The sequence below is a fragment of the Symphodus melops genome, assembly GCF_947650265.1.
Source record: "Symphodus melops genome assembly, contig: scaffold_449, whole genome shotgun sequence".
NCBI lineage: Eukaryota > Metazoa > Chordata > Actinopteri > Labriformes > Labridae > Symphodus > Symphodus melops.
In genome coordinates, this window is record NW_027636542.1 from 1 (window position 1) to 15299 (window position 15299).

The 15299-nt window shown below is 45.4% G+C and overlaps 2 protein-coding genes across 6 annotated transcripts; both read left to right on the top strand.

The window, feature by feature from the left end:
• The first annotated feature begins 184 nt into the window (after positions 1–184).
• On the top strand, positions 185–9744 carry LOC306819379 (neurotrypsin). The gene is given in 14 exon segments (XM_079373168.1): positions 185–387; positions 2718–2751; positions 3535–3774; positions 3853–3991; positions 4121–4296; positions 5437–5584; positions 5738–5916; positions 6059–6200; positions 6301–6520; positions 6611–6750; positions 6958–7236; positions 7696–7818; positions 8622–8902; positions 9377–9744. Coding segments are annotated over 14 exon segments (2472 nt in total). The 5' UTR covers positions 185–336; the 3' UTR covers positions 9697–9744.
• A 1916-nt stretch (positions 9745–11660) lies between these two features.
• On the top strand, positions 11661–14397 carry LOC306819380 (zinc finger SWIM domain-containing protein 8-like). Of its 5 annotated transcripts, none has more exons than XM_079373169.1 (3): positions 11661–12616; positions 13100–13341; positions 14223–14397. In XM_079373169.1, the coding sequence occupies exons 1-3, from the start codon at positions 12609–12611 to the stop codon at positions 14378–14380; spliced, it is 408 nt and encodes a 135-aa protein (XP_079229295.1). In that variant the 5' UTR covers positions 11661–12608; the 3' UTR covers positions 14381–14397. The 5 variants fall into 5 exon arrangements, with proteins under 5 accessions (XP_079229295.1, XP_079229296.1, XP_079229299.1 ...); XM_079373170.1 differs by having other exon boundaries at positions 11662–12616; positions 13121–13341; XM_079373173.1 differs by having other exon boundaries at positions 11665–12616; positions 13125–13341.
• Positions 14398–15299: the final 902 nt, after the last annotated feature.

Genomic DNA, 15299 nt, shown 5'->3' on the forward strand with positions numbered 1-15299 from the left:
AGAAAGAGAGAGAGAGACAGAAAGAGAGAGAGAGACAGAGAGAGAGAGGGAGAGAGACAGAGAGAGAGAGAGAGAGAGAGAGAGAGAGAAAAAGTAGTACCATCATTTTTAGCTGAGAGAGTCTGAAGTCTGCTGAAGTGTGAACCCGATTTACATTCTCACGGAGGGGACGGAGCTCTCCGTCGGGATTGGGTGTGTGCGGGAGGAAGCGGTGTGTGCGGGAGGAAGCGGTGTGTGCGGGAGGAAGCGGTGTGTGCGGGAGGAAGCGGTGTGTGCGGGAGGAAGCGGTGTGTGCGGGGTTAGAGAGGTGTTGGCGGAGGAGGAGATGTTCGGGTCATGGACCGGAGGATCTGTCTGCTGTGTGTCGTTCTTTGTGTGTCGGCAGAGGTAAGCTGTCCCAAATATGCGTGTGAGCGCGCGTGTTTCCATAAGTGTGTGTGTGTGTGTGTGTGTGTGTGTGTGTCGTCCCTCACATTGGACCAAATGTAACACTGCAGTCTGTGTTCTTAGTCAACGATTCATTATGATAATGATGTTAGTAGATACTTTATTGATATTGATTGAAATTCAAGAACAGGACTAAAGATAATAAAGTTAATAAACATAAATAATGAACAGCGATTGTAAATGTTTGGACTCATTCATAAAAATCTTGTCACTGTCTTTGTTAAACAGGTGACTAAATAAAGTTAAAGCAAAAGTGAGACGTTGATTCTGAACATGTATAAAGAATCAAGGCGAGATCAGGTGTGTCTGAACCTGCAGTGTGTGTTTAGCTGCTCTCTGTAAAACTAGGTGACTCACACTGACCTGTATCATTAAAAACACACTGATACGATCAAAATAATACATATTTATTACATTTATGTATAGATGTATATCCATATCAACTGAAACATTCAGCTCAGACAAAGCAGCAGAGAAACAGCTCCTGTGAGAGCGACAACTTACACAGACCCACAGTAATAAGTCTAACATCTTTCTTTACTACTACTATTTTATCTGATTCAGTTATGTACTATGAGATCTGTGAGATGAATAAAGGATTATCTTAAAGTGTGTTCAAAGTGTGTGTGCATGTCAGTGTGTGTGCATGTCAGTGTGTGTGCATGTCAGTGTGTGTGCATGTCAGTGTGTGTGCATGTCAGTGTGTGTGCATGTCAGTGTGTGTGCATGTCAGTGTGTGTGCATGTCAGTGTGTGTGCATGTCAGTGTGTGTGCATGTCAGTGTGTTTCCTTTGATCAGCAGATGAAAGTCTGCACAAATTGTAAATATCACGTCAGGTAACAGAGAGACTTTCTATGAGCTGCTGCTCACAAACATTCATAAAAAGCAAAAACTACATTTATATAACTGAATAAAGAGACTGTAGGTGCCAGCAGGTCTGATAACTGCAGACTCTACCTCCTGTAGTTTAGAGACTGTAGGTACCAGCAGGTCTGATAACTGCAGACTCTACCTCCTGTAGTTTAGAGACTGTAGGTACCAGCAGGTCTGATAACTGCAGACTCTACCTCCTGTAGTTTAGAGACTGTAGGTACCAGCAGGTCTGATAACTGCAGACTCTACCTCCTGTAGTTTAGAGACTGTAGGTACCAGCAGGTCTGATAACTGCAGACTCTACCTCCTGTAGTTTAGAGACTGTAGGTACCAGCAGGTCTGATAACTGCAGACTCTACCTCCTGTAGTTTAGAGACTGGAGGTACCAGCAGGTCTGATAACTGCAGACTCTACCTCCTGTAGTTTAGAGACTGTAGGTACCAGCAGGTCTGATAACTGCAGACTCTACCTCCTGTAGTTTAGAGACTGTAGGTACCAGCAGGTCTGATAACTGCAGACTCTACCTCCTGTAGTTTAGAGACTGTAGGTACCAGCAGGTCTGATAACTGCAGACTCTACCTCCTGTAGTTTAGAGACTGTAGGTACCAGCAGGTCTGATAACTGCAGACTCTACCTCCTGTAGTTTAGAGACTGTAGGTACCAGCAGGTCTGATAACTGCAGACTCTACCACCTGTAGTTTAGAGACTGTAGGTACCAGCAGGTCTGATAACTGCAGACTCTACCTCCTGTAGTTTAGAGACTGTAGGTACCAGCAGGTCTGATAACTGCAGACTCTACCTCCTGTAGTTTAGAGACTGTAGGTACCAGCAGGTCTGATAACTGCAGACTCTACCACCTGTAGTCCATGTAGAGAGTAGTCTTTGGTCCTTTTTTAAATACGATGGGCTACATATTAGTCTTGGCTTATTTTGTGTTTGTTGATGATCTCTAAAGTTGTACTTTTTGTGCATTGAAAGCTCAGGTCACCAAAGTGAAATTGCGTGTGTGTGTGTCTGTGTGTGTGTGTGTGTGTGTCTGTGTGTGTGTGTGTGTGTGTGTGTGTGTGTGTGTGTGTCTGTGTGTGTGTGTGTGTGTGTGTGTGTGTGTGTGTGTGTGTGTGTGTCTGTCTGTGTGTGTGTGTGTGTGTGTGTGTGTGTGTGTGTCTGTGTGTGTGTGTGTGTGTGTGTGTGTGTGTGTGTGTGTGTGTGTGTGTGTCTGTGTGTGTGTGTGTGTGTGTGTGTGTGTGTGTGTGTGTGTGTGTGTGTGTGTGTGTGTGTGGGCATACCTGATTGTTGGTGATGCTGTGGTCATGAGGGTGTTACAGTCTGACTTATGGCATCTCCAGTGGGCACTACTTCCTGTCTTGACCATTTTGCTTCCTGTGATTTTTTTCAGGTCAATAAATATTTGAACTCTGCACAAAGTGACAGTAAGTTGATTTTTAAACCTTTGCTCATTTGTGTGTTTGTCTGTGTGTGTGTGTGTGTGTGTGTGTGTGTGTGTGTGTGTGTGTGTGTGTGTGTGTGTGTGTGAGTGAGTGAGAAGATAAATGCAGAACATAAAGATCATATTGTGATCAGCTGACAGCCTGCTGATTTAATCATTGTTTCGAACCAATCACAGCTTGTTCTGATAACAAAGTGCTCCATTTAAACACCACACACACACACACACACACACACACACACACACAGACACACACACACACACACACACACACACACACACACACACAGATCACTTAAGAGTGTGTGTTTGTATTTAAACCAGACAAGAAGCAGTTTTATAGATACTCTGAGTGTTTCTGGTTTCATGTCTTGCCTGCAGAAAATGTCTTTCATTCATAAACTATCCTGACTAAAGATATTTAAAAGGTAAAATAAATGATTAAATATTAACAGAGGCCCGACATTAAGCCACCATCAGACAGAAAACTGTCCTTTAATAGGCAGCAACCATAACTGTGAAAATGTCTTCAATCATGTCTGAATATTTTCATCATTTTGTAACACAGAAAAGAAAAAGACTTCAATTATCTCATGAAATTATTTATTTTAAACTGTGCAATATTATTTGATATAAGTCTTATAAAGACAGGGAGCGGGAACCTCAAAATAAATATATAAATAAAAGCAAATTCCAGGAGCACTGAGCTAATACGCTAATAAAAACAGTAAACTCATGTGACCTCCTTTTTGTCTTGTGTCTGCAGGTCCCACCTGTTCAGGAAACGTCTCACCCCTGGGCTTTTATAATGGCTCAGTGTCCCTCACAGACTCCGGCTCACCCTGCCTCAAGTGGACCGACTTCCCAGATTACATCCAGCAGTACCCAAACCGGAGCCTGGGAGATCACAATCACTGCAGAAACCCCGACCGAGAGCCTCGACCCTGGTGTTTCTTCAGACAAAGCTCAGGAGCTGTCAGCTGGGAGCACTGTGACTGTCTGACAGGTAATACACATGTTGTGTGAAAGGTGATCATCAAGTATCTGTTGTACATTGTGAATTTTTCCTGTTTTTTTTCTGCAGGTGAAGCCAGATTGGTGGGAGGGTCATCAGGTAAAAGTGGGCGTGTCGAGGTCCACCTGAATGGCCAGTGGGGGGCAGTATGTGACACACACTGGACCTACTTAGATGCTAGTGTCGTCTGCAGACAGCTGGGACTGAGGTGAGTCTCACATCAATGATAGACAAGACAAGCTGTTATAACCAGGAGTGCAGTGACTCCGCCTCCTAAGTCTTTATATCAGAAGTTCACTGAGGTGAAGTGTCATTGAACTTGTTGTTCTGCATGCAGTGAGATCGGTGACGTTCTGCACAGTTCAGACTTCGGACCAGCTTCCATCTTTCACTTTGAGCGTCTGGGTTGCCGTGGAGATGAGAAGTCCCTGCTGGAGTGCCAGAGCAGGAAGTTTCTCGTCAATGACTGTCACCATGGCAACGAAGCAGGGCTGGTCTGTGCTGAACCTGAAGGTAAGTCTGGTTGTGTAGTTTGTCTTGTTGTTTCTCAGGTGTAGTTTGTCTTGTTGTTTCTCAGGTGTAGTTTGTCTTGTTTCTCAGGTGTAGTTTGTCTTGTTTCTCAGGTGTAGTTTGACTTGTTGTTTCTCAGGTGTAGTTTGTCTTGTTGTTTCTCAGGTGTAGTTTGTCTTGTTGTTTCTCAGGTGTAGTTTGTCTTGTTGTTTCTCAGGTGTAGTTTGTCTTGTTGTTTCTCAGGTGTAGTTTGTCTTGTTGTTTCTCAGGTGTAGTTTGTCTTGTTGTTTCTCAGGTGTAGTTTGTCTTGTTGTTTCTCAGGTGTAGTTTGTCTTGTTGTTTCTCAGGTGTAGTTTGACTTGTTGTTTCTCAGGTGTAGTTTGTCTTGTTGTTTCTCAGGTGTAGTTTGTCTTGTTGTTTCTCAGGTGTAGTTTGTCTTGTTGTTTCTCAGGTGTAGTTTGTCTTGTTGTTTCTCAGGTGTAGTTTGTCTTGTTGTTTCTCAGGTGTAGTTTGTCTTGTTGTTTCTCAGGTGTAGTTTGACTTGTTGTTTCTCAGGTGTAGTTTGACTTGTTTCTCAGGTGTAGTTTGTCTTGTTTCTCAGGTGTAGTTTGTCTTGGTGTTTCTCAGGTGTAGTTTGTCTTGTTTCTCAGGTGTAGTTTGTCTTGTTGTTTCTCAGGTGTAGTTTGTCTTGTTGTTTCTCAGGTGTAGTTTGTCTTGTTGTTTCTCAGGTGTAGTTTGTCTTGTTTCTCAGGTGTAGTTTGTCTTGTTTCTCAGGTGTAGTTTGTCTTGTTTCTCAGGTGTAGTTTGTCTTGTTTCTCAGGTGTAGTTTGTCTTGTTTCTCAGGTGTAGTTTGTCTTGTTGTTTCTCAGGTGTAGTTTGTCTTGTTGTTTCTCAGGTGTAGTTTGTCTTGTTTCTCAGGTGTAGTTTGTCTTGTTGTTTCTCAGGTGTAGTTTGTCTTGTTGTTTCTCAGGTGTAGTTTGTCTTGTTTCTCAGGTGTAGTTTGTCTTGTTGTTTCTCAGGTGTAGTTTGTCTTGTTGTTTCTCAGGTGTAGTTTGTCTTGTTTCTCAGGTGTAGTTTGTCTTGTTGTTTCTCAGGTGTAGTTTGTCTTGTTTCTCAGGTGTAGTTTGTCTTGTTGTTTCTCAGGTGTTGGTATCCCGTTGAGGCTGGTTGGTGGTATGGAGGAGTTTGAGGGTCGTGTGGAGGTGTATCATGACGGCAGGTGGGGAACAGTCTGTGATGATCAGTGGGATGATGCTGATGCTGAGGTGACCTGCAGACAGTTGGGACTCAGGTAAGAAACAGGTCACCAGAGCTGACTGACCTGGATGTGAAAGTGTCAATTACTAAGTGATTTACTTTTGATAGTAAGATTAGAAATAATAAATTTAAATAATAATCTTTTCCATTTATGAGTTTAATGATGTTTCTTTATACCTGCTGAAAGGGGCGTGGCCAAAGCGTGGTCCTGGGCTCACTTTGGTCCTGGTTCTGGACCAATCTGGTTGGATGGCATCCAGTGTTCAGGCAATGAGTTCTCGCTGGACGAGTGTCCCCGGAACGAGTGGCAGCAACACACCTGTCAACACCTGGAGGACGCAGGAGTTTCCTGTAACCCACACACAGGTCAAACACCTGCACACACACACGCCTGCAAACATACACAAACAACATTTGTTCTTTCTTTATGTTAAACCCGTATCAAGACCTTTGTGTGTGTGTGTGTGTGTGTGTGTGTGTGTGTGTGTGTGTGTGTGTGTGTGTTTAGACGGAGCTGTACGTCTGGTGGGGGGGAGGAGTCACCTTGAGGGCCGTGTAGAGGTGTACCATGAAGGGGAATGGGGCTCTGTGTGTGACGATAACTGGACTGAAGTGAATGCTCAGGTGGTCTGCAGACAGCTGGGCTTCAGGTGAGTCAATGATGATGATGTCAACCTGGTTCTGGTTAGTAGATGCTATGTGTCTGTGTGTTGATGCTCTTCACCAGTCATTGTTGTTTTGTGTGTACAGTGGCCCGGGGGCGGTCTTACCTGATGGCATGTTTGAGGAAGGACGGGGTCTGATCCACCTGGATGAGGTTCAGTGCAGGGGGTCTGAGTCCTTGCTGGCATCCTGCCATCACTCAGGGTGGGGTCAACATGACTGTTCACACAAAGAGGATGTGGGGGTCGGCTGTACGATGGGAGATGATCACCTGTCGCCCCCTGATGGCGAGTTGAAACATGGCCTCTGTGAAGACGATGCTTTATCATATTTATATTAATTATTTAAGAGCTGCAGATCACAAACAATCTTCTCTCGTTCGCTCGATGTCTCAGAGCCGCCACTCCGTCTGGCTGCAGGAGAGAGCAGAATGGAGGGCCGGGTGGAGGTGTTCATAAACGGGAGGTGGGGCAGCGTCTGTGACGACGGCTGGAACGACATAAATGCTGCTGTGGTGTGCAGACAGCTGGGTTTCACGTCAGTACAACGTTAACCTGAGAGGAGCAGACAGCTGCACTGATTATTGGATAACCATATAGATTTAATAAATGTAAAGACTTGTTGTGATGGAGACCAGCAGCTGGTTTGATGTTTCAGATAATTAGCAAATTATATATAATTATGTATTTATTATTATTCAGTGACCTGAATCACAGAATGTTTAATCTGTGTGTGTCCTCTCAGGGGCGTGGCTAAAGCTCGCTCCATGGCGTACTTCGGGGAGGGAGACGGTCCGATCCACCTGGATAACGTTCGGTGCTCGGGCACAGAGACGTCCCTGGGTCAGTGTGTGTCTGTGGGCGAGGATGCACATGACTGTCGTCACAGTGAGGACGCTGGTGTCATGTGTGACTATAACTTGCAGCCTGTTAGAGACGTTTCCATGGCAACCAACATTTGCGGCCGGACTCTAAACAGCCAACGACGTAGACGCAGAATTATAGGAGGAGACAAGTCACTGAGGTCAGAAGAAAAACACACACAAAACACACACACCTGCACACACAAACACACACACACACACACACACACACACACCTGCATATACAAAAACACATCTGCGCACAAAAAAACACACCTGCACGTCTATCTATCTATCTATCTATCTATCTATCTATCTATCTATCTATCTATCTATCTATCTATCTATCTATCTATCTATCTATCTATCTATCTCTGTCTCTCTCTCTCTCTCTGTCTCTCTCTCTCTCTCTCTCTCTCTCTCTGTCTCTCTCTCTGTCTCTCTCTCTCTCTCTGTCTCTCTCTGTCTCTCTCTCTCTCTCTCTGTCTCTCTCTCTCTCTCTCTGTCTCTCTCTCTCTCTCTCTCACACACAAAAACACACACACTCGAACGGTTCTTTCTTTATCTTGAACCAAACGTGTGTGTGTGTGTGTGTGTGTGTGTTTCCGTGTATGTGTTAGAGGTGAGTGGCCGTGGCAGGTTTCCGTGTGGCTCAGGTCTCAGTCTAAAGGAAGTCATCCTCTGTGTGGAGCGTCTCTTATCAGCCCCTGCTGGCTGCTGACTGCAGCTCACTGCTTCAAGAGGTGAGAGACAGCGCACTCTGGTGGTCAAATGTTATCATTACACACAGGTTTTTAAATGAGCACACGTAATGAGCTCATAAATCTTATAAAATATATTTATTTAAATATAATTGCACGTTCTATTGATGTCCATCACTTAATCCGTCACTCATTGCGCACCAACAGTTTTTTATTACTCTTATTATCCTTTTTATCATCATTTTCTTCTTTTAATCCTCTTTCATCTTTTATTATGCGTTTCATTTTCAGTCTTTACATTGTTTGTCAAAGCACGTCTGTGTAAATCTGCTATATAAATAAATCTTTATATAAGGTCGTAGAGGCCACGGTCATTGGGCAAGAGGCGGGGTTACACCCTGGACTGGTCACTTGTCAATCACAGCGCTGCCATATAGAGACAGAAAACCAGCCACACTCACATTCACACCTACGGACAATTTAGAGTCAACAGGTAACCTAGCGAGCGTGTGACTGTGGCAGGAAGGAGTACCCGGAGAGAATGGTAAATACCATTAGAAGTAACTAATCCCATTCACACACATTCATACGCTGCTAAAAGGCAGCAGTAGCAACTCGGGCTTAAGCGTCTTGCCCAAGGACTCTGGGGAGCTGGGGATTGAACCCTTTCTGGTTGAGAGATGACGGCTCCAACAACTTGTGTTGATTTGTTTATTGTTAATGTTGTGTATATGATGTTGTGTTATATGTCGAACCACTCTGCTGTACTAACGTATTCTTCATGTAAGTGTTCGCTATGACTCCGGTGACAGGATTCATACCTTCATGGTTCTTTTCTGGTCCAGGTTCGGCAGAGACCCGGGCCGTTACGTGTTGCGCTTAGGAGACTATCACACTGAGGAGCAGGACGACTTTGAACGCAGACTGGTCCCTGAACGCATCGTGATCCACAGAAAGTACCACAGTCAGGCCTGGGAGTACGACATTGCCCTGCTGAGGCTCAAAGGCACGGAGGGGAACTGTGTGTCCTTCAACCCTCACACAGGTGCAGTGTGTTTGCCTGAGACAGGAAGCAGGTGGGACAAGAGACCTGCTTCATGCGTCATCACCGGCTGGGGCATTACAGGTAACCCATTACACCGACACAGGTAACTATCACACCTTCATCACAGGTAACACATGACACCGACACAGGTAACTATCACACCTTCATCACAGGTAACACATGACACCTACACAGGTAACTATCACACCTTCATCACAGGTAACCCATGACACCGACACAGGTAACTATCACACCTTCATCACAGGTAACCCATGACACCTACACAGGTAACTATCACACCTTCATCACAGGTAACCCATGACACCTACACAGGTAACTATCACACCTTCATCACAGGTAACACATGACACCGACACAGGTAACTATCACACCTTCATCACAGGTAACACATGACACCTACACAGGTAACTATCACACCTTCATCACAGGTAACACATGACACCTACACAGGTAACTATCACACCTTCATCACAGGTAACACATTACATGTTTTTGTCCTGACATGTTGACACCCACACACGTTATATGTTTCAGACTCAGAATACTCCAGGACTCTGCTCCATGCCTGGGTTCCTCTTCTTCCTGCCTGGAGGTGTAAAAAAACATATGGTGATCGTTTCACAGGACGCATGCTCTGTGCAGGGAGCCTGTCAGAGCGCCACCGTGTGGACAGTTGCCAGGGTGACAGTGGAGGTCCTTTGGTTTGTCAGGGGGAGGGAGGTCGCTGGGTGCTGACAGGAGTGATCTCGTGGGGTCACGGCTGTGGAAACCCTTCGTTTCCTGGAGTTTACACGCGTGTAAGCAGGTTCCTGCGATGGATTGATAATGTGATGAATAAACCCTATAAGAGCTGAAGACAGAGGAAGACACGAAACATTGGTTGACCAGTCCGTATGAATACTCGGGGGCACTAAACAACAAGGTGATCAACAAACTTTACAATACCTGTAGAAGAAATACTGACGGGGGGAAACTTTACATAACTGAGAAGTTCAGGGTTCCACAACATGTTATAATAAAATAAAAGTTGAAAACAAACACTGGGAAACAAATATGACAATGTTTGGTGGATTGAATATAAAAACAAAAACCAAAGGCAGAGGGAGGATGGAACATTGTTATAGTGTTGTGGTGAACTGGTGATGTAAAAGGAGTGTCTAACAGTCTGTGTATAAAGTCTGTTGCTCATTATTCAGTGCTGGGTTATCTCCACTGCAGTAAGCCTGTATATGGTTATAAACATGTGTCTGTATTAACATATAAATCTGTATCAATGAGTTCTCTGATAATTAAAAACCCTAACCTTAAAAAACAGAAGCAGATGAATTATTTTAATGAACCAGTAAGAAAGTCAGAGAGTGACACAGTCAGACAGTGACAGTCAGACAGCAACACAGTCAGACAGCGACACAGTCAGACAGTGACAGTCAGACAGCAACACAGTCAGACAGTGACAGTCAGACAGCAACACAGTCAGACAGTGACACAATCAGACAGCAACACAGTCAGACAGTGACACAGTCAGACAGTGACACAGTCAGAGAGTGACAGTCAGACAGCAACACAGTCAGACAGCAACACAGTCAGACAGTGACAGTCAGACAGCAACACAGTCAGACAGTGACACAATCAGACAGCAACACAGTCAGACAGTGACACAGTCAGACAGTGACACAGTCAGAGAGTGACACAGTCAGACAGCGACACAGTCAGACAGCGACACAGTCAGACAGCGACACAGTCAGAGAGTGACAGTCAGACAGCGACACAGTCAGACAGTGACACAGTCAGACAGCGACACAGTCAGACAGCGACACAGTCAGACAGCGACACAGTCAGACAGTGACACAGTCAGACAGCGACACAATCAGACAGCAACACAGTCAGACAGCGACACAGTCAGACAGTGACACAGTCAGACAGCGACACAGTCAGACAGCGACACAGTCAGACAGCAACACAGTCAGACAGCGACACAGTCAGACAGTGACACAATCAGACAGCAACACAGTCAGACAGCGACACAGTCAGACAGTGATACAGTCAGACAGTGACACAGTCAGACAGTGACACAGTCAGACAGTGATACAGTCAGACAGTGGTACAGTCAGACAGTGGTACAGTCAGACTGATACAGTCAGACAGTGACACAGTCAGAGAGTGACACAGTCAGACAGTGATACAGTCAGACAGTGATACAGTCGGACAGTGACACAGTCAGACAGTGACACAGTCAGACAGTGACACAGTCAGACAGTGGTACAGTCAGACTGACACAGTCAGACAGTGACACAGTCAGACAGTGATACAGTCAGACAGTGATACAGTCAGACAGTGATACAGTCAGACAGTGATACAGTCAGACAGTGACACAGTCGGACAGTGAAACAGACAGACAGTCAGACAGTGACAAAGCCCACCTCCTATATCAGCCTATCCTGAGACCAGGACCTGTGTCACATATGACCTTCATTCTGTCACCTGCACACCTGTATTATAGAAAGTGATCAACATCATCAGCATCAAACATTTTCTAATTTTCCTTTGATTTTGGTGAAAAAATATGAATGTTACCTTTGTTCAGGTATAGGAGTTACACAGTCATGTATTATTAATCAATTATTATTCTTTTGATTTAAAACACAGTGGTGATATGGGTGAAGGGCACCAATAATATTTTAGTCTGTGGTTGGTAGATGTACAGTTAATATAAAGTACTACTGTTTAAATATAGTCTTTACACACATTTTTACTCCTCCTGTATTCTTTATACATTCAAACAAACGGTGTGTTAATGTCTTTGCTCACTGGGTGGCGCTGTCAGCCGGATGCTGAGATCAGCTGATGGAGGAGAGGAGGAGGAGCTGATGAAGGTGAGCCATCTTCCCCCGGCAAACTGACTCTCAGCCCGGGCGGAGACACGGAGACATCCCGATAGGATCCCGGAGAGGATCAGAGACGGAGGACAGTCGGAGAGAGATGAAGATTAAAGGAGTCTTCACAGGAACATACGATCTCTGAGCCACGAACAGAGGCTTCACTCGAATACAAAGAAAACAGTGAACCCCCCTCCAGTGGATTAATATCATCAGGAGGACCTCCACCTTTGTCGGTCTGTAGTCCTCTTTGACCGGTCTGTAGTCCTGTCTGATCGATCTGTAGTCCTTTTTGACCGGTCTGTAGTCCTGTCTGATCGGTCTGTAGTTTTCTTTGATCGGTCTGTAGTCCTGACTTCTCGGTCTGTAGTCCTGTCTGATCGGTCTGTAGTCCTCTTTGATCGGTCTGTAGTCCTGTCTGATCGGTCTGTAGTCCTCTTTGATCGGTCTGTAGTCCTGTCTGATCGGTCTGTAGTCTCAGTGCTTCATGTAAACAAACAGCTACTCGAGCTAGCTGCTCGTTAGCTCTATGCGGCTATCAGGTAACTTTAGATTGATGTAATAAAAAGCAGCAACGATAACCCGGTTTAACCAATCTGATTAACCAATCTGATTAGCCAGTATTATTAACCAATTGTTACCTCAGATTGTTAACCTGCTGACAGCTTCTGTACGTCTCCATAAGTTTATTAGCAAATTAGCCTTCCAGCTAACGTTGGCTAGCTGTTATCTGTGTAATAGTCCCAGTTTAATAACATTTACTAGTTTATAAAGCAACTGGAGAGACACAAATAGCTGTTTGTTCAGAACTTTAGACACAACACGAGCTGTTTGTTCAAAACTGGAGACACAATGCTGTACTTAAAACTACGAGGAGGATTAGCATCATCATGCTAACGTAAGCTAGCTGTGAAGTCCAGAATATATTAAGAGATTAATCAGTTATTAATGTCACTCACACACACGCGTTTAATACACAGATTTTAACATACACATGTTATTATTAGTATAGTTTAATTATCTTAAAGTTTATGAACGTTAGCAGTTGAGTTTTAGCATTTAGCTACAGGTCATGTTGGACCTCTGATCGATTAAATCAGTGATTGATTAGTTTATTAATTAAACTTCGGTCAGTCACAAGGCTGTGGGTAGTTTTAAAGTTATTTTATTTATCGTCTCTCTATTTCTCTGAGTGTATTCACGGTTTAGCATGTAGCTGTGAGGCCCAGCAGGAAGCCTCTCCCGTGGCCGCCCTTCCCCCCTCCGGATCTGGACTGACCCGGTCCGTTTCCCCAGACTGTCAGAATCTGGACTAGGACTGTCAGGATCTGTTTAACTGGACTGTCAGGATCTGTTTCTAGGACCTCTGGATCTGTTTCAGGACTCTATATCCTGGGTTCAGGCAGGCAGATCCCGGGGCTGTGAGCCGATACTCGGTGAATGTGATGGAACTGATGTTCGCCGAGTGGGAGGACGGGGAGAGGTTCTCCTTCGAAGACTCGGATCGGTTTGAGGAGGACTCGCTCTGCTCCTTCATCTCTGAGGCTGAGAGTCTGTGTCAGAACTGGAGGGGCTGGAGGAAGCAGTCTGCAGGACCAAACTCCCCTACAGTCAAGGTCAAAGGTCAGGCACTGAAAACTCACTTTTCCGTGCACACACTCCTGACCACACGACATAACACACAGAGAGTGAAGGGTTAAACTGAAGGACCACATGGAAGGACGTTTGTGTTTGTGTGTGTTTGTGTGTGTGTGTGTGTGTGTGTGTGTGTGTGTGTGTGTGTGTGTGTGTGTGTGTGTGTGTGTGTGTGTGTGTGTTTTCTGCCGGGACAGACTCAGATCTTCCTCATACAAAGAAACAGCTGTTGTAGTGGTCGCCCCCTGAGCTGAAAGCTGATTGGTTGACAGGTTTCTGTCCCTTGCCTGCAGCAGCCAATCACAGGCAAGCAGCATGGACCCTGTTACTACCCAGAATCCCCCTCTGTCTCAGTCTGTAGCTCTTAACTGTCAGACTGTGTTAGTGTGTCAGTTGGTGGTAACAATACCATAACTTTAAACTTTAATATGATTTACATGTTTTTAACACGGCTACACAAGAGGAAGATCTTGGCACCAATATGGAGGTGGGGTGGCACCATCAGTACACATTGTCAACAGTGTTACAGTTTTCTTGCATGTAGTTTTTAAAGTTATTGACCCCTTTGATACTTTTGGTAAAAAATATCATTGAACACATTATTAAAAGATAAAAACTTGTCAGTCTTCGTGTGTTGGTGGGTGCACACAGAAAGTAATAGACATGCTGTGCACAGACTGATTGATTATTCAGGCACAGGTTATGGTTACCACCTGAATTAATAAACACAAGAGGTGAAACTCGCCTTGAAATGAGAAAACTAAAACTTTAAACTGTAAACTCACTAATCATTAACACATTGATCCTCCTTCTTCTTCCTCTTCCTCCTCTGTGCTCTAATAACCTCTGCGCCTCCTGCTGCTCCTCAGATGGTCAGGTCATCCCTCTGGTGGAACTGTCAGCAAAGCAGGTGGCGTTTCATATCCCATTTGAGGTGGTGGAGAAGGTGTATCCTCCTGTCCCAGAACAGCTGCAGCTCCGCATCGCCTACTGGAGTTTCCCAGAGAATGAGGAGGACATCAGGTGAGACAATTTAAACTTCAGGTAGGGTCTGTCCTGTCAGGTAGGGTCTGTCCTGTCAGGTAGGGTCTGTCCTGTCAGGTAGGGTCTGTCCTGTCAGGTAGAGTCTGTCCTGTCAGTTAGAGTCAGGTAGGATCTGTCCTGTCAGGTAGAGTCTGTCCTGTCAGTTAGAGTCAGGTAGGATCTGTCCTGTCAGGTAGGGTCTGTCCTGTCAGGTAGAGTCTGTCCTGTCAGGTAGGGTCTGTCCTGTCAAGTAGGGTCTGTCCTGTCAGTTAGAGTCAGGTAGGGTCTGTCCTGTCAGGTAGGGTCTGTCCTGTCAGGTAGAGTCTGTCCTGTCAGGTAGAGTCTGTCCTGTCAGGTAGGGTCTGTCCTGTCAGGTAGAGTCTGTCCTGTCAGGTAGAGTCAGGTAGGGTCTGTCCTGTCAGGTAGAGTCAGGTAGGGTCTGTCCTGTCAGGTAGAGTCTGTCCTGTCAGGTAGAGTCTGTCCTGTCAGGTAGAGTCTGTCCTGTCAGGTAGGGTCTGTCCTGTCAGGTAGAGTCTGTCCTGTCAGGTAGGGTCTGTCCTGTCAGGTAGGGTCTGTCCTGTCAGGTAGAGTCTGTCCTGTCAGGTAGAGTCAGGTAGGGTCTGTCCTGTCAGGTAGAGTCTGTCCTGTCAGGTAGGGTCTGTCCTGTCAGGTAGGGTCTGTCCTGTCAGGTATAGTCTGTCCTGTCGGGTAGAGTCAGGTAGGGTCTGTCCTGTCAGGTATAGTCTGTCCTGTCGGGTAGAGTCAGGTAGGGTCTGTCCTGTCAGGTAGAGTCTGTCCTGTCAGTTAGAGTCTGTCCTGTCAGGTAGAGTCAGGTAGGGTCTGTCCTGTCAGGTAGGGTCTGTCCTGTCAGGTAGAGTCAGGTAGAGTCTGTCCTGTCAGGTAGAGTCAGGTAGGGTCTGTCC

Coding starts and splice junctions, on each gene's coding strand:
- LOC306819380 (XM_079373169.1), top strand. Junction 13,342..14,222: donor CCCTACAGTCAAGGTCAAAG/GTCAGGCACTGA, acceptor GCTGCTCCTCAG/ATGGTCAGGTCATCCCTCTG.